The 27,260-nt window shown below is 36.3% G+C and overlaps 1 protein-coding gene across 1 annotated transcript in view; it reads left to right on the top strand.

Moving 5' to 3' along the window:
• Nucleotides 1–273: 273 nt before the first annotated feature.
• The window catches only part of ACVR2A (activin A receptor type 2A), an 85,655-nt gene continuing 58,668 nt past the window's right edge, over nt 274–27,260 (top strand). Inside the window, exon 1 of the mRNA XM_037523302.2 lies at nt 274–828. Coding sequence (XP_037379199.1) covers nt 774–828 — 55 coding nt within the window. The 5' untranslated portion in view covers nt 274–773. The remainder of the gene's footprint in view (nt 829–27,260) is intronic.

Here is a 27,260-nt window from a genome sequence, read left to right on the forward strand (position 1 = left end):
GGCGGGGCCGCGAGCCCAGGGGACCGAAAACGCGGCCGAGCCCGGAGCCCGGAGCCGGAGCCAGAGCCTGGACCAGAACTTGGCCGCCGCCTGCGCCGCCGCCGCCTGCGCCGCCGCCGCCGCCCGCCGCTCCGTCCCCGCGCCGCGGCTGCCTCGGCCGCCTCCGCCGCCAGCGCGGCCGCCAGTGGTCCGCGGACTTTGGGTGTCCGGGTTGAAGGTCGGTCCGGACGTCGGACCCAGCTCGGCTCCCGGACGGTCCGGGCGGCAGCGGACGCCGCGCGCCGCCGCCTCGTCGCCTCCGCCGGGCGTTTTGTGGCGAGAGACCCGAGAGGCGAGCGGGGCTGACAGTGCCGCTGACAGTGATTTGAGCCGCTTTTGTTGTTGTTGGCTTCCCGTGCCTTGGTTCTGTGTGTTGTGCTTGTGTGTGGCGGTTTTTCCCCCGTGGTGGATTTTTTTTTTTTTATTGTTGTGCTTTTTTTTTTTTTTTAAGCCCTGTGAACGTTTTTTTTTTTTAAACCCCCGTCAACGTTTTTTTTTTTTTTAAACCCCGTCAACGTTTTTTTTTAACACCCCGTCAACGTTTTTTTTTTAACACCCCGTCAACGTTTTTTTTTTTTTAACACCCCGTCAACGTTTTTTTTTTTTTTTGGTCGGGGCTTCCGAATATGTTTTATGACGGTTGATTTTACACCAGGAGGTTTGTCTCCGAGGAAGACCCAGGGCACTGGATATCTAGCGAGAACTTCCTCCGGATTCCCCGGCGCCTCGGGAAAATGGGAGCCGCCGCGAAGTTGGCGTTCGCCGTCTTTCTTATCTCTTGCTCTTCAGGTAGGTGCTCGGGGCGCCGGCGCGGGGTGGCCGTGGGGTCGGCGGGGCCCGGGGGCTGCCTCCTGAGCTGCGCCCCGCGGCCGCCGCCTCCCAGGTCTCGGCGTGATCTGCACTCCCGTGCATTTTTCTCGTTTGGAGTTAGGGTGGCCCACTGATGAGTGATTGCTCTGTTGTGGAAGTGAGAAAGTCATGGTTTGTGGCCAGCACCCTGGATGACAGCGCCGGTTGGGTTGCAATTAAGCCGCAAATACCACAAGTGACAATTTATGCAAAGGTTGGACCTGAAAGGCTTATTCTACAATGTCATTTGGTTACCTCCTAAATAAGGGTTTTGTGTGTATATATGCATATTTTTTTGGGGGGGGGTGGGTCGTCTTTTTAATTAGTGCTTCTCTCGTGACTGGAGATCAAGTCAGAGATCAGCCTAGTTGCTACTTAATTTTGACCGTGAGAAACAATGCATCACATCAGCAATTGCGGCTGCATCTCCCCTCACGTTTTCTTCAACTTCAGTGTCCAGCAGTGTTAAAAATAGTTGTAGTTGTTGTCAGAGTATTAACTATAACCCAGTGCAGGAGAGGTATGCTGCTCTGTGTTGGTAATGTGCTGGCTTTCAACCACCATTTATGTGCTCTTTTTTGGCATAGATTTTGCTTACCTACGGAATACTTATTTTAAACGTTTTGTATTGAAGCATTGTTTTCGGTTTAGAACAGCCCGCTTGATTTTGTGCAGACTGTCAGATATGCTATAGTCATAAAACAGGTTTTGACCCAAGGTTGGAAGCAGAATCTGATCCCTTTTTATTATTTGAGAATTTGATTTTTGTGAGAATGTTCTATGGTTGCAACCAGTGGTTGGAAAACTCTTTAGTCTTTTGTATTTGAAATTCTGTAAATTAAAACAGCATCTGGCTCAAAGATATGCGTATGTATGTAACAAATTTAGGTATATGAAACAATTTAAAAGTCACAATGGCTCTATTTATCATCAAATTCGGTAATCAGTTACTAGGCTGTGAGATAGACGAATGGGGGGGATGGGAAGGGGGGGCAAATTGACAGGTTTTATGGCCATGCCTTTATCTCTTTTGCCACAGGGAAATTAGAGGGTGGTAGTCTTTTCTTTGTGTACCTCTGTGGGGTGTGTGTGTGTGTGTGTGTGTGTATGTGTGTGTGTGCACACGCGCGCGTGTGTCCCCGTGTGTATGTCCCTCCGTCCTCCCATCTCCCCTTTTTAATAGAATCTTTTGTAATGTATAGAATTTTGCTGAATGGTACATTTCCTTGTGGTTAATAAATGGATAAAGTCTAGTCTTATGTCTGTAGTGGTATTGATCAGTTCCGGGTGGGCTGAATGTGTTGTGAAATGGCGATCATTGCCAGAGATTAACCAAAAGAATCATGTCTGTTTAAATGGAAGAAGGAACATGCTTAAGGCAGGCTGACAGTTCTTTTTGTGCAAGGTTTGGGGAGGAAGATAAAACAATGGAGTCTCTGAAATGAATGAAGACTTTAATACCATTAAATCTCTTGCTTTTGTGACATGTCTTAGCCATTTAGTTTTTATTTTTCCTGTAGTACTCTTTCTCCTCTGCCCCTATATGTTCTGGTGGTGGCTCCTCTTGTTCAAATCCCTTTTGAGACCTGCCCTGGAGGAGGAGGGGCATCATGGCCACTGACCAAGGAATTGTGTACATTACTTCTGCCCCCCACACCCCCTAACCCACCTGAGTCACCCTAATTGGTGGAAGAGGTTATTCTTGAGCAGTCTCAAGGTATTACTTCTGGAAAAGCAGGCTACAGATCTTACAGCTTCCTCTGCTGGAGCATTAGTTTCTTGTAGGATTATTTTCACTGGCCAGGAGGTTAATAATTAAAATTGTGAACTAGTTATTTTGTTGCCATAGAGCATATAGATATTCCTGCTTACACTAAACTAATAGCACAGAATAACATAGTTTTTAAAAATAACATTCATAGTTGAATTCAAGTTGAAGATATTGAAATAATCTTTAAGACTTTAATCCATATTTATACATAAGGATTTTTAGTACTTAAAATGTCTGTTTTTTTAAAGGGCTTTTCTTAGAAATTAAATGCACTCTTAAACAAGATAATTATGTGTTTTTTTAAAATTGATTTTTCTATGTAATATGTAACCTGTGTGGCTGTTTTATAAAAATTAAAATATTTCTCTAGTTGTCTTTTTATTTTTCTTTATATATGTGCTTTTTTTTTTAAATCAAGTGGGAAGAAGAATAGTAAAGAGCATTTAATTACAGGTGTTTAGGATGAATGCTTACAGTTTTTTGTGGACTCTGATTTTTCAGTTTGCATGGGACGATATGTTCTGAAGACTGATTTTGTAGGCTATTGCTGAAGGAAATAGCCAAGAGTGTAATTTCCTCCTCTTATCCAGGGGAAACATTGTTGAGTTTTGCCTTCATCCTGAAGTGCCTTCAGGCTCCTTTTGATTTTGAATTTTTCAGTCCTCTTATCCTTCAGCTTCTGTTTCAAAACACAAATCTATTTCTACTGGGTTTTTTTTGTTTGCTTGTTTTGTTTTTAAAACGTTGTGATCTCTTTCTCCACAATTCTTTCTTCACAATTTCCTAAAATGTGAGAATGAATTTAGTTGCTCAAGTATTTAGGTTTATCCTACCTAATGATGGAGCTGTTGTGGTATTTGATTTGCATTGAGTAAAATTGAATTTCCTTTGGATTCTGACTGCTCCTTTGGAGCTGGAGCTGTCTGGTCCATATATTTCATGAAATAAAAAATAAAGTGATAATCATATTTTCTTCAATTCAGCTAGGAAGCACTGTGTGAGCAGCATGTGCGTTTCTGAGTTTGTGGTGGAGGGGGAGTTGGCAGTACACTGAATCTTCTGGGACTCTTCTGAACTTTGGCTATAAGTGAGAGATATTAAATGCTTTGTTTCCTAAAAGAGAGTGTTCTAAATGCATTCTGTGATCAAATTCAAATATATGAACCACCAAAATCAGGGTGAAAACCTACCCATTTTCCCCAATTAATTTTGATTTTTTTTTCTCTATTTATGATAAGCTAGTAGTTCTCAAACTTAGATGACTTTTGCTTCCTGATCCCCCTTCACATATGTACCCCCTCCCCATTCATACTCAATCCCTACACTTGGAAACATTTTTGGTTGTCACAGCTCTGGGGGAGGAAGGTGTGGGCTACTAGCATCTAATAGGTAGAGGGCAGGGATACTGCTAATCATTGTATAATTCACAAAATAGCCTTACACAACAAAATTATTTGACTCCACATATAGTGGAGTCAACAATAGTGTTTAGGCTGAGAAGTACTATTCTAAAACCTTAATTTTTTAAAGCATTAATGTGTCAGTAAAAGAACTCTCTCCTCTACCCTGTCATTCATCTGATTTTTACAAGTGTGTGGTATTGATGATCTCCAGGTCATTGTATTGAGAGTTTTCCATTTTTTCCACTATCTTTTAAAATGAGAGTGGTGAAGTTTGGCAGATGCATAAAGGATATATACATTATTTCATCCTGTTAGGCTTTAATAAAAATATTTTGCTGACTTTTATGTATAAACTCTCTTCAGTCACTTGTGATGGCATTTTCATAAAGACTGCATATTCAGGCATAAGATGAATGATTGGTCAAGGTATCAAGTTTAATTATATTTGCTTATGATCCAGTAATATCTCTGCTTAATAATCATCATTAAGGATATTTCCTTTGATCATTATTGAAATCACTGAGTGGTATGGCAGCACAGGGTGGGGGTGTGTGTGTGTGTGTGTTTAACATGGTGCTGAGAATTTTGTTCATATGGAAGAAATAATTTCCTTATTGCATGTTCTCTGAATGATTTCAGGGTGTAATATCAGTGTTAAAAAAAAGATATTTCTTTTGTATAACTAACTTTAAAGAAATTTTTAAAGTGACTTTTTAGATTGCATCATTTTCTTGAGAATCATTAGCTGGGTTTTAGTTAGCATAGGAGTCATTTAGGCAATACTAAGTAATATTCTATGATCTATCATGGACCCTTGTCCTTTTAAGGTTAAAATTTGACCATAATTAACAAGTGCTTACCTTGTTTTGAACTCTGATTTTAAAGAAATAACCTAGTCAGCCAGAATAAGAATTACAGTGAAACTCTTAAAATGAGCAGCACTACACTATTGAGAGGAAAAATTCTCCTGTCACTCCTTCAAAAAAGTATGCAAATAAGACTCATACTGTCTCACTCACTTCCCCACACATTTCTCAGATACTATTGACATTATCACCTTTTTGGGTCCACCAGATTCAGTTTCATGAGAAATAAAGCATAATTAAATCAAACGAGATTTTAATCTCTAAATGGCCCCTTTAGATTAGAAAACTATTTTTTTCTTTTGAAAGTACTTATTTCATATCTTCAGTGTCTCATAAATCTCTGATGTAAATCTGTCTTTTCATGCTCACTTTTGTTGCCACATGTCACGGTGCCTCTCAGATATTAGTTAGGTAACATTGACAGCCTTTGATATTGGGGTCTCATTCACCTTTTATTCTTTGTTTTATCACTTGTGATTTTTATTCCCTTTCATTATGATTCTCTTTCCACTTTCCTCCATTCTTTGCCTTCCTTTTCCCACTCTGTCCCTTCTCTACTTTCCTATAATTGTAGCTGCTTGCTTTTGGAACTCACTCATTGCTTAGCCTGAAGGGCGGCTTAGGAGGGCTCACCTATGGTTTAAATGAAACAGATTGAATTTAGAGTGCTTGAGAATTGACCAGGTAGTATTTCCCACTGTTCTTTTTCATTTGTTGTTTTCTGCAATACCACACACATTCCTGGGGATAGTGTTACTCTCTTGGAATCAAATGGTGTGAACTTTAGATTATCTTATTCATATATATATATATATATATATATGTATGGCAAAAAATGTCTCATTATTATATGTTCATGGTCTCTGTTTAAGCCAAAATTTGACAAGACTATAGGTTTTATTTATTGCCACGGCTGGGACCACATTAGACTTCCTCTGTGGTAGATTTAATTCTGTTAAGTTTTAATAGTCATGTCTAGACAGAACATTGATTTCAAATTGACTATTGAATATGAAAGTTCCAGGAATAGTGTATAGAGGAAGGAGGAGAAACCAGAAGGTAAGAAAACTACTGTAGAAAGCAATTGACTTTCTGTCATCTCTCCAACTAAATTTGTTAGTCACTTTCATATACTCTGTGTATCTAGTGTTCAAGTTTTGTTTCGTAAAGGGACCTAGTGCTCAAGTTTTATTTCATAAAGAGACCTATAGGGAATATGTTGTTGTCTGTGAGGCTGGATTTCTCAAACTGTCACAACGGTGGGATTAAGGGGGAAAAAATCAGGAGATTCTCGTGGATACTGGACAAGAGTAGTTTGTGATGGTCAGTTGACAAGACTTGAGTTCTGGTGCCAACACTGCCATTTCCCTTACCTGAGTTATTATAATGCCTTTCTAACTATGACTAAATATTCCTCTTCCATTCCATCCATATAATTGCCAGATTGGCCTCATTAAAAAATAAGTTTGAATATGTCATTCCTGCTTAAAGCCTTTCATTGACGTTGAGTCACCTGTAGCATAAAATCTAGTATTAGAATGGCATATAATGTCTTTTTCATTTGGTTTCTATTTTCTTTAGCCTCTTGGTGTAGTGGCTGGGAATATAAGTTCTGGAGTTATTGATGGAATGCCTTAGTTTACATGCTGCTTCACAACTTAACCTTGGGTAAATTACTTCAACATTTGTGCTGCAGTTGTTGTCTGCAAAATGGGGATCCTAATAGTGTATAACTTAGAGAGTGGTTTGAAGATTAAATGTCATCTAAAACTGTTAGGTACTCTGCTGTTGCTCCTCCTCAGCATGAGTCCTATATTCCAGCTATGTAAAATTGACTTGCAGTTTCCTGGATGTGTCTTCCTTTATTATTGTCAGTGTAGTACCTTTGTACTTGTTTTTTTTTTTTCTTCTTTCCCTTCCTCCTTTTCCTGGCTAACTTTTTTATGATTGAGATGTATTACCATTTTAGATGTTAGGAACATTTTTTTTTTTCTGCCACTAACCAAAATTGAATAAGTTGCCATCCGTTCTTATAACAAACACCTTATAAATGACCTTGATTTCAGTAATTATTGTAAATATCTACTTGCTTTCCGTGCATCATGGACAGTTCTTTGAATAAGTCTTCTCTGTAACCTTGTAACAGGGTGGTCCCCAGGAAAGGGGGAGGTTCTAGGTTCCCTGCCCAACCCTTTCCTGGGGACCACCCTGTTACAGCCCCAGATCCAGACCTAGAATCTGATACAAAGTTGGTGCTCAGCAAATGTTTATTGAATGAAAGAGGTGGATTTTTTTTTTTTCTATTTTTTGGGACTGAGTTTTCATTTTATGTGTGAAAATGAGAAAGTTGGTTTAGATGATTTCTGAATTGTTTTCCTACTTTGAAAGTTTTATGATTCTTTAATTTTAAGGTTAGAGTTTACTAATGATATTTTATTAAGAAAATGTGATTTTTTGCTGTTTGTGGTTTTTTTTTTTTTTTTTTTTTTTAGGTATCCTTAAGTTCTTTCCTTCTTTTTAACTGCTGTGTCTCTGGTCCTTAGATTAAATCTTTTAATTTACTTTGAATTGTACAGATTTAGAAGGCATCTTAGAGATCAGTGGTTTTCAAGTTCAGTGGTTTTCAGCTTTTTTGATCATAACCCACAATAGAAAATGTATACTGTATTATGACTCAGTTTCCATATACATAAATTTGTATGTATCAGAAATAGCAGTTTCATGAAGTAACTCTTACTGTATAGGTCACATTTAGTTTTATGTTCTATTTCATTAAAACCTGAAGTAGATTATGACCCATTAATTAGTTCAATGACTGAACTAGTGTTGGAAAGCAACTAGAGTGGAGGAATTTTGACTAAATCTGAGGAAGAGATTTATGTGGTGAAAAGTTGTGTAAAAGTGCGTGAAGAAGAATAATCATCTCAGTTGAAGGAGTTAAATCCAGATGAAAAGTAATTACAACTAAGTTGTAAACTTCTAAAACAATGCTGATGTACTTCAACAGTCTCTATTTGCTCCACCCCAATACTCTTAGAAAAGGAAAAGTGTGTAAGTAACTATATGCACTGAAAAAGATATGCACTGATAATTATGCTCATTATTTAATCTACAATACAGTGTGTGACACACACACATATTACTAAAACAAAATTAAATCATAATTTTGAAGAGTTCACATCTCTTCATTTAGGAAGACTTTACTGGAGGAAGTAGATGTTAAAACTAGAAACAAATATCTTGGCAGGAGTTTGAGAAGGATATGTGTCTTAATATGAAAGAAAAGGCACAAAGTAGAATCAGGAACACATAGAGTATTTGAGAGTAAACTTGACCAGTGTTGGAAAGCGAGTGGAGTGGAGGAATTTTGACTAAATCTGAGGAAGAGATTTATGTCGTGAAAAGTTGTGTAAAAGTGCTTGAAGAAGAACAGTCATCTCAGTTGAAGGAGTTAAATCCAAATGAAAAGTAATTAAAACTGAAAGGAGGTTTAAGAGTGGGTGATACCGATCCTGATGAATGTCCCAAATACATATATGTGGAATATAGGACAGAGAAGCAGCTTGAAGAGAAGGGTAGCATGGTAACATTACTAAATGGGTAACGAAATAAGTCAGAGGAAAACAGGAAGCACATTCTTAACTAAAAATATTCTGCAAACAGACATAGATTTAGATTATAAGAATGAGTGAAAATATAGACATAGACTTGAAAAAATAAATACATAAGGAACATGAGAGCATGTAATATTCCTTTACCAGGGCAGACACTATATGATGAATCTGTCTCCATTGTAATGTTAAATGAAAGAATTCTAAGTACTAGTAGCGCAGTATGTTGATTGTGGTTAAGTAATGGTCAATTCCAGTAATTAATCATACTGGTCATCCAGATTATATTCTTTGAAATCTGTTTGAATAAGTGTAAAGTACAGTTAATTCTGTTGGCCTGTAGAAGTAAATTTAGAACCCTTTCTGAACTTGGTATATGATATTCATGCCTGAATCATAAACCTTTTCAATTCATTCAACTAGATTAAAACACTTTTTCCTTTGGTTAACTGTTTTCTTAGTAGCTATAGTCACATTGGTAATCAGTTTATTCTTCTAATGTTCCTGAAAAAGATAAATGTAAAACAATAAGATAATTATTAGAAGAACACGTGTGGGAAGATATTGCCTCTTAGAAGATTTAAAAGTTGAACTGTTTTTACATGGTGTGATAGAAATAAGCCTTTCTATATATAAAGCTTAGAGAGAGTATTTGTCCTAGTTGTACTTACTAACCGCAATTTATGTTTTACATAGATGAGATCTTTATTAGGAAAAATCTGTTGGGTCTTCACATCTTTATGATTATACATGATAAATCAATCTTGATCTGAGATGTTAGTTTAAGAGGAAGGGACTTGGTCAAATTAAGAGATCTTGGCAATTTTCTGAAACTGAGATTAATTTTTTTAATTTGTAAAAAAGATGTATTAGGTGACTTAAAATAGTAGGTTCATAGTAGACCTTATATACATACGTTAGTTTTTAACCTACCTTCAAGTCTTATTTTTAAAAATGTAGTATCTAAAACATTTTAAAACACTGATTTTGTTTGGGGGGGTTATTTTTTAACTTGCTGGTAAATTCTCTATTAATATGAAATAAATTTCTAACTTAAATAATTCAGCCAAGGGAAACACCAATAGAGTGCCAAATAGATATCAGGATATATTTAGAAAATTCAGATAACATGGTTCCTTTACAAGGAATTATTTAAGGTACAGCATGTATTACAAGGAAACACTGGTGTAAATCTTCCCTATTTTTGCTTGGGATTTGAAATATTTTTCTTAGGCAATTTCACTTAAATATTAAGTGTTTTGAAATTTTTCATGTAAAAGTGAAGTCTTGAAAGATTCTCAGTCTGTTTTTGGCACCAGCTATAAGCCTAGAAAACATGATCATTTGAGTTTTGAAATCAGTATGGTATAATATTCTGAACTAAATTGTAAGTCTTTAAAATTCTTGCTTTCCTACTGATTATTTTTTGACCTTTGGAACCACTAAGTTTTTTTTTTTTTTTCATCTCTGAAGTAAGGAAGATTAAATAATCATTCATTTAATAAATAAATATTGAAGTACTTGCTCTAGGTACTGTGCTAAGTGCCTGGACTGCACCCAGGAGCAAGTCAGACATGATTGTAGCCCCATAGAACTTATATTCATAAAGTAGTCAAGTGAATAAAATAATTTGAGATTGTCATATGTACTTTTGACAGAAAGACAAACATATGAACAAATAAACAAACTAGGTCCCAGGGAGGATAATTCTTTTTTAAAGCCTCACATCACATAACACAATCACCAATTACTTAATTTTTTTACCTACCTATTTATTATCTGTCCTTTCCTTTCCACTGCTGAAGTGTCAGTTCTCTGAGAGAGGGTATCTCACTTCTTACCACAGTACCCCCAGGGCATTGCACAGCTTCTGGCAGAATAGAACCTCAATAAATGTTTGGGTACCTGAAGAAATGAATGTAGGGTGGGACTGGAGAGACAGAAGGGAACAAGATCAAGCAGAGCTTTTGTTCCGACATGGAAAGGAGTTAGAATAAAATCTGAAGGATAGTAGGAAGCAGAGTTTTTTGGCAGCCATTTGGGAAACATTGCAGGTGTATAGGAATTTAGAGAGGAGAACAGTTATATTTTCCCCTTATTACTACTTTCAAAAATGAGTAGACTTATTGTGCACTTGGAACTTTGAATACAGTATCTCAAAAACAACAACAAAACCCTTATAATAAAACACAGATCAGAGATTATTATTGAATTTTGTGGCAAATTCCTAGCTTAGATTTTGTACATGTGCCAATTTACAGACTTACTAAACATTTCTACTTCTCTGAAATTTTGACATTACTTCTTTTCAAATGTCTGTTTTTTTAACATGATAACTTATTTATTGTTTTAAACTTGTAATATACTATATTATTGCTGTGATTGAAGCAGAAGTAGAAATACAGCATAATTTGTATCTTAATTCTTAGAAATTTGATATCTTTACAAAGGCTATCAAGATCTTACAGTACAGGCTGAAAGGATAGTTAATACTATGGGCTATTATTTTTACCCAGGGCTCTGGCCTTTAATTCTAAGTCAGCTTGAATAATTTTATCAGAAAGTTTTTAAGCCTCTATTGTTGGTATGCAGGGGAGGTGGTACTTGGCACTGAGAAATCAACTATATTGGCAGAAATTCAGCAGCAACATCTTTGGTTAGGAAAAACTGCATTATTACAGAGATAACACCAGAAGAGATGTTAAACTTGACTGAATTGAAAATACATTAATGAGTGACTCTTTATTTGGTTTCTTTCATTTTGGAAGCAGGTAAATTAGTAAATTGGTAAATTAGTCTATAAAAAAAGTATAGTTTCACCTTATAGACATTATACGCTATTTTATTATTACTATATATAAAGGACCAGAAAAAGGACTGGTTGTCAGGTTTTGATACTTGGTAGTAGAGTTTCATACTGCAGATTAGTGAATAGAATTTCCTAATTATTTTTCTTAAACTAAGTTTTGAAATTACTTGCATAAGTACACTTTAAAGTGGAATGGGGAGAAATTGAAAACTCAAAGTTAAAAGAGAATGACACTCAGTTTTTTAGGGGTGGTTATAGTGCCCTTAAATGTCTGTTAAGCCAGTGTAGTCTAATTGATTTTTTAAGGTTATTGTTTCTTTGTTTTTCTTTTTGGTTGATCTGTCCATTGATGAAAGTGAGGTGTTGAAGTCCCTTACTTCTATTGTGTTGCTGCCATTGTCTGTTTCTAGATTGCTTAATGGTTGTCTTACATATTTTGATGCTCCCTTGTTTGGTGCATATATACTGATGAGCGTTATGTCTTCCTGATATATTGATGCCGTTATCATTATGTAGTGGTCATCCTGTTTCACTGCCTTTTTTATCCCATGTAAGTGTGGCTGTCCCTGTCTTTTTTGGTGTTGCCATTTGCTTGTAGGCTTGTTGTTCAAGCATTTGCTTTGAGCCTGTACATTTCTTTGTTGCTCAGATGGGTCTCCTGGATGCAGCAGATGGTTGGGTTATGTTTTCTCATCTAACTAGCCACTCTGTGCCTTTTTATTGATCATTTCAGTACATTTAAATGCATGGTGATTATTGATACATAAGTACACATTCTTCTCAAGTGCACATGAAGAAATCCCAAGAAGGCCACATTTTGGGTCACAAAACAAGTGTCAATAAATTCACTAAGATTGAAATCATATCAAGTATCTTCTGATCCAGTGGCATAAAACTTGAGATCAACCACGGAAAAAAAGTAGGAGCAACTTCTTTAAAATGTGGAGACTGAACAACACACTACTGAAAGAATATTGGGTTAGCAAGGAAATCAAAGGAGACATTAAAAAAGACCTTCAGACAAATGAAAATAAAGATCTGAACTACCAGCACCTATGAGATGCAGCAAAAGCAGTACTAAGAGGGAAGTGTAGAGCAACACAGGCCCATGTTAAGAAGGAAGAAAGACCTTAAATAAGTAATCTAACCTCATGCCATAATGAACTACAAAAAGAGCAGACAAAACTAAAACCCAGTAGAAGGAACTATTAAAAATTAGTACAAAAATAAATGAAATAGAAATAAAAGACAGAACAAAAGTTCAGTGAATCCAAAGGAGATTCTTTGAGAAAATAAACAAAATAGACCTCTAGGTAAGCTCACCCCCAAAAAAGAGAGATTTAAAAAAATCTAATAAATAGAATCAGAAAAGAAAAAGAAGTTACAGCAGACATCTCAATAATATAAAGGAACATAGGAGACTACTATACATATTTATGCCGATAAGTTGGATAACTAGAAGAAATGGACAGCTTTCTTAGAAGTATACAACCTTCCAAGACTGAATCAGGAAGAAATAGAAAACTTAAACAGCCAGCCACAAGCAGGGAAATTGAAGTGGTAATCGGAAGTCTCCCAAAACTTAGAACCGGACAAGTTTCACTAATGAGTTCTACCAAACCTTCAAAGACAAACTAATACCTCTCTCTCTTTCAAACTCTTTGAAAAATTGAGTAAGAAGAAGTACTTCTGAACATATTTTACAAGGCCAACATTTCTGTGCTAACAAAAGCAAAGGCACGATAAAAAAAGAAAACTACAGACCAATGTTCCTGATGAACATGGATGCAAAAATTCTCAAGAAAATCTTAGCAACTTGAATTCAACAACACAGCAAAAGGATCATACATAATGACCAATTGGGATTTATTCCAGGGATATGAGGGTGTTACAACATCAATCATTGTAATTTACCAAATCAGCAAAAGTAAAGATAAAAATCATCTGATCCTGTTAGTAGATTAAGAGAAAACATCTAATAAGATTCCATATCCATTTATGATAAAAACTCTCAAAGAAATGGGGGCAGAAGGAGTATACCTCAACATAATAAGGGCCAGCTGATATCAATCTAAATGATGAGAAACTGGAAACTAAGATCAGGTACACTTTACTGATATTCAACATCGATTTGGAAATCTTAGCTAGAGCAGTTAAGAGAGAAAAAAATATAGGAATCCAAACTAGGAAGAAGTAAACTACCACTATTTGCGTGACATGACAATACACATAGAAAACCCTGAAGACACTACTAAAACAGTATTAGAAAAATAAATCTGTTCAATAAAGTGACAGACTACAATGTTGATATACAAAAATAAGTTGTGTTCTATATACAAACAAAGAAGGGAAAGAAAAAGCTGAAAAAAATATTATCCCATCAGAACCAGTTAAGCACTTGGGAATAAACTTAGCAAGGAAGGCAAAGGACCTGTACAATAAAAACTAAGACAATATTAAAAGAAAGTAGCAGAAGACTCAAAAGAAAAGGAAACCTATTCCCTGATCATGAATTGGAAGAATTAACATTATTAATATGACCTTCTTAGCTAAAGCAATATACAGAGTCGTGGAATTCCTTGTACAAGGGATTAAGATGCAACCTATGAAGCAATCAGCCACTGTAGCACGAGTTCGATCCCCAGCCAGGGAGCTACCCACATGGTGCAGCAGACCTCTCCTGCCTCGCCTGCTGCTCCCCTCAGCAGTATATTTTAATCAATCTGCCTGTTCTGTTCCCCACTCTGACTCTGGTGAATCCTCTCACACACACCCCCATCCAAACCTGTGGCCTGTACCCCAGTTCTTGTATGCATAAATAAATAAATCAAAAAAAAAAAAGAAATAGAGCAAACATTACTGGACTATATAATGGAACTACAAAAGACCCTGACTAGCCGAAAGAATGGAGGTATGACATTTGTAGACTGTACTATACTATATTGTATATACTGTAAAACTGTAGTCAGAACAATATGGTATTATGATAAAAATAGGCACATAGAACCAGTGGAATAAAATTGAGAGGTCAGAAATAAGTTCACATTTTGTGGGTAATCTGTGGTGAAGGAGCTAAGGGTATAAAATGGAGAAGAAGAGTCTGTTCAACAAATGGTGCTAGGAAAACTGGATAGCTCTGTGCAAGAGAATGAAACTAGCCCACTGGCTCACATCACATACAAAATGAACTCAAAATGAATTAAAGACTTTGGTGTAAGTCACATAACCATAAAATAGATAAAAGAAAACAGGCAAAACTCTCCACAATATTGGGTGCTGGATTCCAATGGCAAAGGAAGTAAATGCTAAAATAAGCAGTGATACTACATCAAATTAAAAAGCTTTTGCACAGTGATAGAAACCATAGTTAAAATGAAAAGACACCCTGCTGTATAGGAGCAAATATTTATACATTATATATCTGACAGTGTATCCATCCAAGATCTAGAAAAAACTCATACATCTTACCAAAAAGAAAACAAATAACCCAATGAAGAAATGGACACAAGACTTAAATAGACACTTCTTGAAAGAAGATATACCTATGGCTAACAAGCACATGAAAAAATGCTCATTATTACCTATCAACAAAGAAATGCAAGTCAGAACCACAATGAGATACCACCTCATACCTGTTAGATGGCCCATATCAAAAAGTCTAAAAACTACAAATGTTGGTGAGGATGTGAAGAATTAGGAACCCTCATACACTGTTGGTGGGAATGTACTCTGGTCTAGCCATTGTGGAATACAGTATTTATTCAGCATATTAAAAACAGATCTGTCAGATGGTCTAGCAATCCCACTACTATGTATCTACCCAAAGAATACAAAACAGAGCAACAAGAACAATTAATTTGTAGAGATATACTCATTCCTACATTCACTGCTACCTTGTTTACTATAGCCAAGCTATAGAAATGACTAAGTACCCAACAGTAAATGCGTGGGTTAGGAAGATGTGATATATACGCATGATAGACTACTGCACAACAATAGAAAAAAATAAATAAATAACCTCTTGCTATTTGCAGCAACGTGGATGGAACTGGAGGGGATTATGCTAAGCAAAATAAGTCAGGAGGGGAAAGACAAATACCAGATGATTTTACTCATGTGGAATATAGAGAAATAAAACTAAGGAGCAGACAAAACTAAACCAAAATAAACCCTTGAAATCTAACTTTAGAATTGAGGCTACCAGAAGGTGAGGGTTGTGGGTGGGTGCAAAGTGTGAATTGGGCTTTTTGGACTATTGTAAAAGATTATGGGTTCCTTTATGGTAGATGTGGTGTGGCAGCATACATCTGAAGAAGTGTGAAACTATCCCCCTGAATCACATACAGTTTTGTATACCAGTGTTACCTCAGTAAAAAATTATAGAAAAACATGATAAATAATAAGTAAAGGGCAGTTGCAAGATAATTTATAGAAAAGATTGAATACTGACAATCCTTTTATTTTATATAAATATTATATGCCAGATCTAGCCAAATAATGTATTTTTATTCTCTCCTTTACTTAGTTTTTGGAAATACATAGACCTGATTTTTGTGTTGAATTAGGAAATTAATTGCTGATTACAATGTTTGTTGGAAGTGTAAATAGATTGACTATTACATGAGAGGGCTTGAAATAATGGAAGTAATTAATGGGAGACTTTAAGTGCTGAGAGAACCTAATATACTGTCAGATATTATTTTCTACAGTAACTGCTTATATGAAAATGATTTTTATGAAAACTTACTTCGATGATCCTCATTTATGAAGGATGGGGTAAAATTAAAAAGTTAGGACCAGAGAAGAAAGTTGTTAGTGTTACATTTATTTTCCTTTTGGATCAGTGACATATGGCTTTTATCTCTCATCCAGAGATCTTATTCTAGGATAGTCTGTGAATAGCCCCACATCGTGTAATTCTTAGTCAAGGAACATAATATTTAGCAGCCCAATTGAGCAGTATTTTTATAATTGATATTAGTCTTTTCTTTTTTTCCAATGATGTGGGAAGAAGTCAGCTCACTGAACCAGATGACAGAATGTGGATAAGCCTAGTACAGACTATAGAATTTTTGCCATTGGACCAACATGGCTGGCCAGTAACTGCTAGTTAATAGAAATAAAAGATAATCTTGTTGGCACATATATAGCTATTTGTTGGCAAGAATGGTTTTCTCCAAACCAAACAAAAAAATTACTAGTAAGAACATTCATCATTTCAAATTCAGTGGAAGTAATTAATTATGTAGTTCTTGGAATGCTGTAGAAGAAAGCAAACATTCTGTAGGCAGCAAACTTAGGGGTTAATCCTTTCTTTACCATAGTGTGATATACCATGTGAATTTGGTTAAAATTTCATATCTTAGTTTCTTCTTATGTAGAATGGAGTTTATAATACCTGCTCAAGATTACAGTGAGGATTAAAGGCTACATACAGAAACATAAGTACTTTCACATATACATACATACATACATACATGAAACTTTCAGCTTTGAAATTCTATTCCAAATATTTGTAATTAATGCAGTGATATTTTTTTCCTGAGGTGAGAGGAATAGGAAAGGTTCAAGAGAACAGTAACAACACTTCAAATTCAGAATGTGTAATTCTTTATCAGTAGGCATTTATCTTTAAACTGTGTTTGAATTAAGGGGTTAGGTCCGTAAACAACTGAATAGAATATTTGAGGATTGTTTATTTCTTAACAGTGAACACGAAGGCAGTATTGACACTTGGTATAGTATCAAGATTTTAAAGAGCTTTCTGTATGAGATTAGGGAGGAAAACATGGAAAGAGAAGGGGTATGTGGAAGGTAGAGAGGGGAGAAAGAAAGGGACTTAGAAAATGTAAGAATGAATTACACAAGGTAAGCTTAGTATAGTTTGGTGAAACCAAACCGATCAAAATGTTGATTGTGTGTATGTGTATCTGTATAAAAGCTATAGAATTTATAGTATCTGTGATACTATATGTAGATACACGTATATACATGCAGGGTCACAAAGCAACATGTATTTATTACTGTGATTTTGGTCAGAAAATTTGAAAGTGTCGGCCTCCCTGGTGGCGCAGGCGGTTGAGTGCTGCACTGTGAAGCTGTCCGCAGCCTCTGCAGTGTGAGTCCGATCCCGGCCCGCCTGCGATAATCCCACATGGCGCGGCAGACATCTCCTGTCTCGCCCGCTGCTCCCTTCAGCAGTGTGTTTCTTCAGTCTGCCTGTTCTGTTCCCCCACTCTGTCTCTGGTGAATCCTCTCACCCTCCCGTACATCTGGCCTGTACCCCCATTCTTGTATAAATAATCTTTAAAAAAAAAAAAGTTGGGAAAAAAAAAAAAAGAAAATTTGAAAGAGTGTGTTTCAAGGGTTTGAGATCTTGATCCTGAGATCTTTTTGCCTTCTTATTGTATGTGAAGACCAGAGGAAAAAAAATATAAAGGAAGACTTTTTGTTTTTGCTTTCAAAATTGTTTTATATAGTTTTTAAAGTTTTCTTTTACATATTTTACATCATTTTTCATTTTTGCACAATGTATGCATTTTCATCTTGGTTATAGTCCCCATACAATTCCCACCACCTTGTTTTGATCCTACTCCATTCTCCTTCCCTGTAGTGTGTCCCTGGTTTATAGTTGCTTGTTGATTTTGATTTTTACTTTATTATAATTAGTCTTTTTCCTAGTCCCTTATTTAGGTTTTCTAAATTCCTGCTATGAGTGAGACCATCTGGTATTTTTCTTTTTCTTTCTGGCTTATTTTGCTGAGCACGATCCCTTCCAGCTCCATCCATGTTGCTGCAAATTGCATGAGTTTATCTTTTTTGATTGCTGAGTAATATTCCATTGTGTATATGTACCACATCTTCTTGATCCAGTCATTTATTTTTGGGCATTTGGGTTGTTTCCATAGCTTACCTATTGTAAATGGTGCTGCTATAAACATAGGGGTGTAGGTAAATAACCCAGTCAAAAAATGGGCAGAAGAGCTAACAAGAAATTTCTCCAAAGAGGAAATGCAAATGGCCAACAGGCATATGAAAAAATGTTCAACATCACTTGTAATCAGGGAAATGCAAATCAAAACTACCATGAGATGCCATCTTACACTAGTGAGAATGACACATATTAAAAAACTAGCAACAGCAGGTGTTGGCGAGGATGTGGAGAAAAAGGAACTCTCTTGCACTGCTGGTGAGGAAGTGCTGGTGGGAGTGCAAACCGGTCCAACCACTATGGAGAGCTGTGTGGAGCTTCCTCAATCTGCTAAAGATGCAGCTTCCATATCATCCAGCAATTCCACTCCTAGGTATTAACCCAAAGGACACAGAAACATTAATTCTAAAGGAAGGCTTTTAACTGCTTGCTAGAGTGTATTTCTGAAACTGGCTGCCTTATATGAAGTAGTTATCTGTTTTACAGGTGAGAAAACACATAATAAGCCTTATAACTGAGATTCAAAGAGATGCTTACTTTATTCTAGTATATTCACTTTGTCCATCTTACTGTGTTGTTTTTCCTATAGGAAAAGAAGCCATTTATGACTTCCATTGTTTCAAAGGACAAAAAAAATGCCCCATTGGTGGCACTTCACCAGATTATTTGAGACAAGGCATTGACTTAACTATTAAGAAAGGGCTGCTGGAAGAAAATAGTTGTGTATGAAGAATGACATGAGGTGTAGGAAAGGAGAGCCCATATCATTTTGCCTTTTTTTTTTCTTTTTTCTATCTATATTGTGATCTGTGTTCCTTCATACTTTACCACCATTATGGGCTCTTAACTCAAACCAGAAACAATAAGGACTCAGCTTGAGGTATAGTAAGGAAGAGTAATATAATCTTGTCTTTAAGTGAAAGGAGAATGAGAAAGGGAAACCAAGTACATGGGCCACTTCACCACCTAGATAGAATGACTATTCCCCTGTGGTCATTTAAAAATGGGTGTAGATAAAATAGGGCTACCATTACTTTTAACAGAAGTCTTAAATTTGGAGACTTGTAATTTTGGTGTTCTAATTGAAAATTGTTTTTTTTAGTTACTAAGGAAAAACCTTTCTTAAACAACAGTTAGTCATATTAATTTACTTAAGTACTATTTTAAGTACTTAAAAAACAATACATGTCTAAGATATCTGTTTTTCTTATGTATTGCGTTATTAGCAAATGTGGTGAAAGCTGATTTATGCTGATTCTAATCTCTGACTTTGAAATAGTCTTGGGAAGAAAAAGATTAATAGGAAAGCTGTTGTTCTTAACTAGAAAAAGTGATAAAAACATAATAGATACCTGGTTAATTGAATGGAAAGATGACAGATCCTTATAACGTGTTCGTCTTTCTCAGGTTGTATTGGGATTCTTGCTTTTGCAATGGAAATTACTAATTCATAAGTATTGGTTTCAACTAGCACTATGGAAAGACTTGGACTTACTATCTTTCAGCCCTATCACTTAGCCCTATCACCATGGTGCGGCTTACCTTATTCTATATTATTATAATTGCTTGAGTTCTTCCAGATTCTTTCAGTGTCTTGTTAGCTTTGGTGTAGGTTGATAGCATTAGAGCTAGAGTGCCTGGTGTTTTATCTTTGTTCTATTGTTTTCTGGCTCTATATCCTAGGGCAAGTTACTTTATCTATCTGTTCTACTGTTTCCTCATCTGGAAAATGAAATTATAAAGGTACCTTGTGCAATTTGTACAGTTGTATAAGAACTGGTTGTGGGGCCTCCCCTGGTGGCACAGTGGTTGAGCGCTGGGCTGCAAAGCTGCTCACAGCCTCTGCAGCATGCCAGTTTGATCCCCGGTCGCCAGGCGAGGGTCCCACATGGCGCGACAGACCTCTCCTGCCACGCCCACTGCTCTCCTCAGCAGTGTATTTTGTCAGTCTGCCTGTTCTGTTCCCTGCTCTGGCTCTGATGAATTCTCTCACCCTCCCGCGCTTCTGACTGTACCCAGTGTTTGTATAGATAAATAAATCCTAAAAAAAAAAAAGATAATGGTTATGCAGTTATGATATAGAATGTGATTTTTGTGACAGATGATGCTCCCAACCTTATCAGGGAAATGCAAATTACAACAGTAAGATGCAACTATACACCTATTAGAATGCCCAAAGTGTGGAATACTTACAATTCCAAATGGTGGCAAGGATGTACACAGTGGAAATTCATTGCTAGTGGGAATGGAAAATGGCATAGCTACCTTTGAAGACGGTTAGGTGGCTTCTTACAAAACTAAGCATCCTTTTAGCATACCATTCAGCAGTCACACTCCTTGGTTTTTAGTATATGTGTTGCTGAAGCAAGCACTATACTCCCTGATTTTCATCCAAAGGAATTGAAAAGTTTGGTCCACACAAACCCCTGCACATGGATCTTTAATCATAATTGCCAAAATTTAGAAGCAACCAAGAAGTCTTTCAGTAGATGAATGATTGAAAAAAATGTTACAGTGCATCCAGACAATGGGTTATTATTCAACACTAAAAACAATTGAACTATCGTATCATGAAAAGGCATGTAGGAATCTTAAGTGTGAATTGGTAAATGAAAGACATCTATTTAAAAGGACTACATACTGTATGATACATGCTATATGATGCCTGAGAAGAGCAAAACTGGGGTAAAACATGGTTGTTAGGGGTAGGGAAGTGATGAATAGGCAGAACAGAGAGGACATTGAGGATAGTAAAAATACTCTGAAGTGTTATAATGATGGATACATCTCATTATAGATTTGTCCAAGTCCACAGGATGTGCCACACGGAGAGTGAACCCTAACACAATATGGACTTGGGGTAACTATGTGTGAAGTCAATTCTTTATGATGTGTGAATTTAAGTGAGTGATAATCGTAATGGCGGAATCTATGCATGTGTGGGGTCAGAAGGTATATGGAAAATCTGTCTTCCTTTCAATTTTGTTTTGCACTTAAAACTACTCAAACTAAAGTTTCTAAGTTTCTAGTTAGTTACTGATGCTGCTTGCTGTCTTTGCCTAGCATTGTGTTTAACTTTCAACGCTTTACTGAATGTGAATGACTCTAAAACTTGAGGGCATTCCATTATATTTAGTGAGAAACTACTTGTGCAGATCACCATGCTGGTTTGTTTAGGATACAGTAATCTTTTATTATGTTTATATTTATGTATACTCTTATTGAACTGATTTAATTCTAGAACATCAGTTGGTTTTTAGGGACGAATACTGACATTTTATAATTATGTAATTAAGTGATATTTAATATAAATATTTTGTATTATTATTTATATTGTTTATATAAAGTAATAAAGAGGTTTGGGGACATCTTTTCAGAAAATTATCAAAATAGATCTCAGTAGTTGTATTCCCAAATTCTTCCTTCCAAAATGAGATAATGAGAGTGGGTGTGATAGGAGAATAACTGAAATTTTTGAAAGTGTATCGTGTTTTATTTTCTCAGAAATTGAATATCAACTTTTCTGTGAAGATGCTTTATAGTTTTCTAAGTGACTTCGTGTGTGTTCCTGTTTGATCCTATTTGAAATAGGCTTCATGTTTTGTTTTAACTCAGACCCTGAGATAATTTGTCTTAAGTCACTAATCAGTGATTTAACTTAAACTAAACTTAAACCCTCATTTTAAGTTCAGTGTTCTTTTGTAAAGGTAAAGAGTACTTAACAGCTTTTCTCTCATTCTCCTCTGTCATCTCCCACCATGAGTGGGGGAATTTTCAGTACTTGCAGTCATTGGTAGAGTTGGTTGCTTTGGAGGTAATCTTGTACCATACTTTGAGACATCCATTCTGGGAGAAAGGGATGGGGAAGGAAAAAGCTGGTCATAGCATATAGCAATAGGAAATACAAAATGAGTTGTAGTTATTTTGCCCTTGCTTGGATAGCTTGATGGCAACCATAAATCCACATACGTTAATGGTTGCTGTAAGAAATTTATAGGTAAATTCTGTCTTGGATTGCTACTGAAGTGCTTTTCTTTTACTTTTGATGGAGAATGGTTAAATTGTTTTCCTAATAGGAGAGTGCTGTTACAAACACTTAAGAATTTTACATTATATTGGAACTGGCAAGTTAAGTCACAGCTCAAACACTATGTAAAATTAATATTAATTTTTATTAATTACATTGAATAATATAGTATAATAGTAATACATTAGTGTTTATATTGTTAATAATATTATAAATGATTATCATTTGGTAAAATTCTTTACTAACCCCCACTTGCTGCATGCTCTGGGCTGAGTGCTCTTAAGTTTTAGTGCTAATGTGTATGACTCACCCTGTAAGATAAATATTCTCTCCATTTGATGGATGAAAAAACTGAAATTCAGTGACTTGCCTAAGCTGCCTAAGTAGCAGAGCTCAGGGTGTATAACCTAGTTCTGCAGGGCTTAATTCTTTCTATTAAGTCAAATATTCTGAAATGTATATTAAAATAGAAGTTTAACAATTTCAGGCCAGTGTGACTTTCCTTTGACCTGTTCTGCCAAGTTCCATTCCCTCTGTCCATTCCCTGATAGTAGCAGCTGTTGACAGTACCACTTGAAACCTATGATGTAGTAAAAAAATGCTGAGTTACCAAATTAAGGTGTTGATAGTCTACCCTGGTTCCATATAGTAGAGCTTTCTCCACCTCTTAAATAAAGCTAATTTTTTGTTCATGGCTGTTTAAAGACTGAGAAACAGAAGTAGTTCTTTTTTGTTATAGAATCAGAACTAGGTCAGAACTCATTTGCTCCGATCACCACTTGAGTAATTAGTGAATCCAATGATTAAAGTAAATGCATATTTTAAAAAAGATTATATCTTGATTCAGAGAAGTTGAATTAATTGAAATTTGCTCTTGTAGAAGAAAACAAATTTTGACTCATATTTGGAAAACGATAGCAGTCATTAATGTCTCACTTGGTGCCTGTTACCTGTGCTGGGTGGGTGAGGGAGAATATGCTGGATAATATGAATGGCATTTGGATTTGTGGTCCCTTGCGCACATTCCTATTAAGACAGATTGATAAAAAGATATGACACATAATATGTCTTCTAAGCCAAGAATTTCTGTTTTCTGTACTGTGACTTTTATATTGTAGATTAGCTTGCAAAAAACTGAAAGATGATGAAATAAATAGGGAGATCCTTATTTCTATGTTTCTTAGACTATGAAGTATGACCGAAAGCTACTAAATGAGTACTGGGAATATGACAATGAACAAATTACAGTCTTTACCCTAGAGGACCCTAGTTGGAGGAGAATGGTTTAGTAAACTAGCAATTACACAGCACATTATATCTATATTAGAGTGCTTTGGAACTATTGAAAAAGGCCTAATTCAGTTTAGAGTGTGTCAGGTACTGTTTTCCTTCAAATGATGCTTGAGGTGATCTTTTGAGATGTTAAGGGGTTCACCAGATGAATAAAGTTACAAGGAATATTTTATATTGACTTTATCAAGTTTTGTGAATATGTTTCCTGGTATTGGGACAGCCCATTGGAGTCTCTAAGTGACATCCTGCCTCCGGGCAGAGAATGTGAGTCCTTTTCCAGTGCAGCCACTATCATGGCCAGCAAAATGGCATCAAGCATTAAATCCAGAAGAAGAGAGGTGACTGTTAAAGAGAGTTAATAACAAAACCTATATTATTACAACTCAATCAAAAGCAGTGAGTTTATGGGAATGATATAGAATAAGGCTCTGAAAATGGTGTGACAATGATGTGTCCTTCTCTCTAATACCTGTTTTTTGTTTTTGTTTTTGTTTTTGTTTTTGTTTTGCGGTAGTTGTTAAGATAAAGTAAAACAGTGCTTCTCAAGCTTTATTATGCATATAAATCGCTCAGAGATAATATTAAAATGCAAAACTTGATCAGTTTGTCTGGAGTGAGACCTCGGTTTTGACATTCCTAATAAACTCCCAGTGATGGCATGTTGTCAGTTCTTGTATTTTTGAATAGAAGGGATTAAAAGAGTCAAGAATGGCCAAATGGAGAGGAAATTTATATGGGAACACAAATTATGACATGCTGGAGTAACTGGAATTAATTCAGGAGACTTAGATTAGTGAGGATTATGAGGCATAAAGCCTCTGGGGGATGGGTCTGCAGAGGTGGTTAGGTATCAGATCATGAGGTGGCTTGATTTACTAAGGGGTGTTCCCTTCATGCTGAAGGTTAGAGAGGGAAAGGTCCATTTAAGAGTCCAGCAAGGGATGGTAAAAGTAGAACTAGCCTACACATCTGTTAGTTCATGCAGAAGTGACATTTTGAACCAAAGTACCTCATCACATTTGAGCTTCAGCATAAAGAGATGTTTATGTTTTTCATCAGATTGAGTAAAAGTACTTGTTTACTTTGATAGAGTTGTTGAATATTTGATAATACAGATCTGAACTGGAGGGCATTTAGCCAATAGATGAATAGGCATGAAATCAGCTAAGCAGAAAATAGAATAAAAAAAGAAAATTCTGGGAAACACTATCATTTTTAGGGTAGCGAGAGGCTGAGCAATAGATGGTGGAGACTGAGATATGGCTAGAAAAGTAGGAGTCTAGTGTCACTGCAAGAAATCTCAATAGAGGGGTGGAGTGTTCAGTAGGGCAAGAGAGATAAATTAAGACAGGGTCTGAAAAGTCATTGCTAGATTATCGATTGTGAGATTATTTATAACTTTAGCAAGAGGCATTTCAGTGGAATGGTGGATAAGAACCATGTTATAGATGATGAGAGAAAATGTAGATGAAGAAGTGGGTTCAGCTGTACTTGATTACTTAAAAAACATTAACTGAGAAGTGATGAAAAGAGTTGGGAAGAAAGCTAAAATCAACTTGCTATGCGCATGAGAACTTGGTTCAGGAGGGAGCTTATAGAAAAGGGATGATTAAAACAAATCTTTTGGAGTCAGAAACTTGGGTGCCATCTTCAGTGCTTACTTGTTAGTGTTCTACCAAATCCACGAATTTACTAAACCTGTAAATTTTACCTTCTGAGTATATACCTTGAATGTATTTTTTGTTTGTCCTTTTCTAACAGTGTGAATTAATTCTACCCCTTACCATCCCTTACCTGTACTTTCGTTCCCCAAATCCCCAACAAACCAAGGTAAACAAACACACACCAGGGAAAAAGAAAATCTGTCTTCCACACTCTGCTAGAATCCATGGAGATTACAGAAACTAAGAGAGGTATAATGAATGTGCTTATGTAACTAACCCTCAACTGTTCAAAACCCCCCTGCACAGGATGAAGGTCATCCAGTGTTCATATAGTACTACCTCCCCCAAAAGTTTCTTTTCAACTTTATTTCCTGCCATTTGCTGCTTCCAACATTGACTCTATAACACTAAAAAAGTTTTTAAACTCTCTCCTTCCCCCATACATTTGCTTTTTGCCCCCAAATTCCATTTATTTTGTACCTCCTACAATTCCTGTGCCACCCCTTTCCTAGCAAGTAGTTCGGTGTTCCTTCCTGTGTTCCCAGAGTATGTTATTCATCCGTTCCCCATTTTCATTCCTGAATTGAACTTTTCTCTCCTCGAATTAGATCTGTAAGGGGTTTGTCTAATTCATCATTTAATTCTTGGTTCCTAGCTTGGTGCTGGTGGAGTTGGTGCTCTGCTGCTATTAATGATTGAATGTCAAAAGGATTACATTTAGTAGTACTGGCATTTGACTGGGCCTGGGCAGAATGTAGGATTTTACTGAGGTTCCCGGTGGGGAAGATTTTTTTCTATCCAAAGTTGCTAACATATGCAAAAGCATTGAGGTAGTAAATATGCTAAAACTTATATACTGTTGAACACCCCTTTAGACAGAAGAAAAGAGTCAGAAAAAAATTTAAGAGATAAGATTAGAAAAATAAATTGGGTGCAGATAAAACAGAGCTTTGGATGCTATGTTTTAGGATTTTTTTTTTTTTTAAAGATTTATTTATTTATTTATACAAGCACTGGGTACAGTCAGAAGCGCAGGCGGGTGAGAGAATTCACCAGAGCCAGAGCAGGGAGCAGAACAGGCAGACCGACAAAATACACTGCCGAGGGGAGCAGTGGGCGCAGCAGGAAAGGTCTGCGTGCCATGTGGGACCCTTGTTGCAGAGGCTGTGGGCAGCTTCGCAACCCAGCCCTCAACCGCTGCGCCACTGGGGAGGCCCTATGCTTTAGGATTTTTTTCTTTTTTCCCCTGTAACAACCCTTGAGGATTGTTAAACGAGGAAACAACACCAACTCTTTGAATTTTGAGTAAAGAATCTGTATTATCTTGATGTACGATGCAAGTTTTAGTAATTTGTTTTGTTTTTTAGTTCCTTTCGCAGAGATGATAAGCTACTACCCTTTTTGGATATATCAGTACTTTCTGTCATTGTCTTTCAATATCTTTAGATAGAATCCTTGATGACTTCTAGAATTTGGTTTTTCCTCAGACACAATCAATAGGTAAAGGTAGTTTGCTTATAGAGACCTTTCTTAAGTTGTTCCTTTTGGGCTTAGTAAGTTGCTTCCTCTAATACTTGGTGAAATCCTGAGTCAGGAAGTTTTGCCTTATTCAGATTTTTCCAAGTTATTTGTAAAAATGTTAAAGTTGATTTTGCATCATTCATAAGGAAATCTATTCCTTGTGATTCAATAATCAGTCTATTATTCATTCTTGCCTTTTGTGTATCAACTTAAGCATGTCCACTGGTATATTTCCATAATGTTTTGCGTATGCTGTATTCTTAGATATGGTTATAAAGTGATGATTGGTACTCCTCTACAGTGACCAGAGTTCATATGTAGGTAGGTGTCTCTTGCTTTGTTGTAGGTCTTAGTTCTTATACTTGTGGTATTTATGGTGTTAAAATTTTGTTAGGAGAACATTTTTTCCTCCCTTTTGGTCAATTTTGAATAAATGCCAATGAATTAATGTTATTAAATCAATTGTTAGGTAAACT

This window comes from Talpa occidentalis, unplaced genomic scaffold, assembly GCF_014898055.3.
Source record: "Talpa occidentalis isolate TD23 unplaced genomic scaffold, MPIMG_talOcc4v2.1 talOcc4.3, whole genome shotgun sequence".
In the NCBI taxonomy this organism is placed as follows: Eukaryota; Metazoa; Chordata; class Mammalia; order Eulipotyphla; family Talpidae; genus Talpa; species Talpa occidentalis.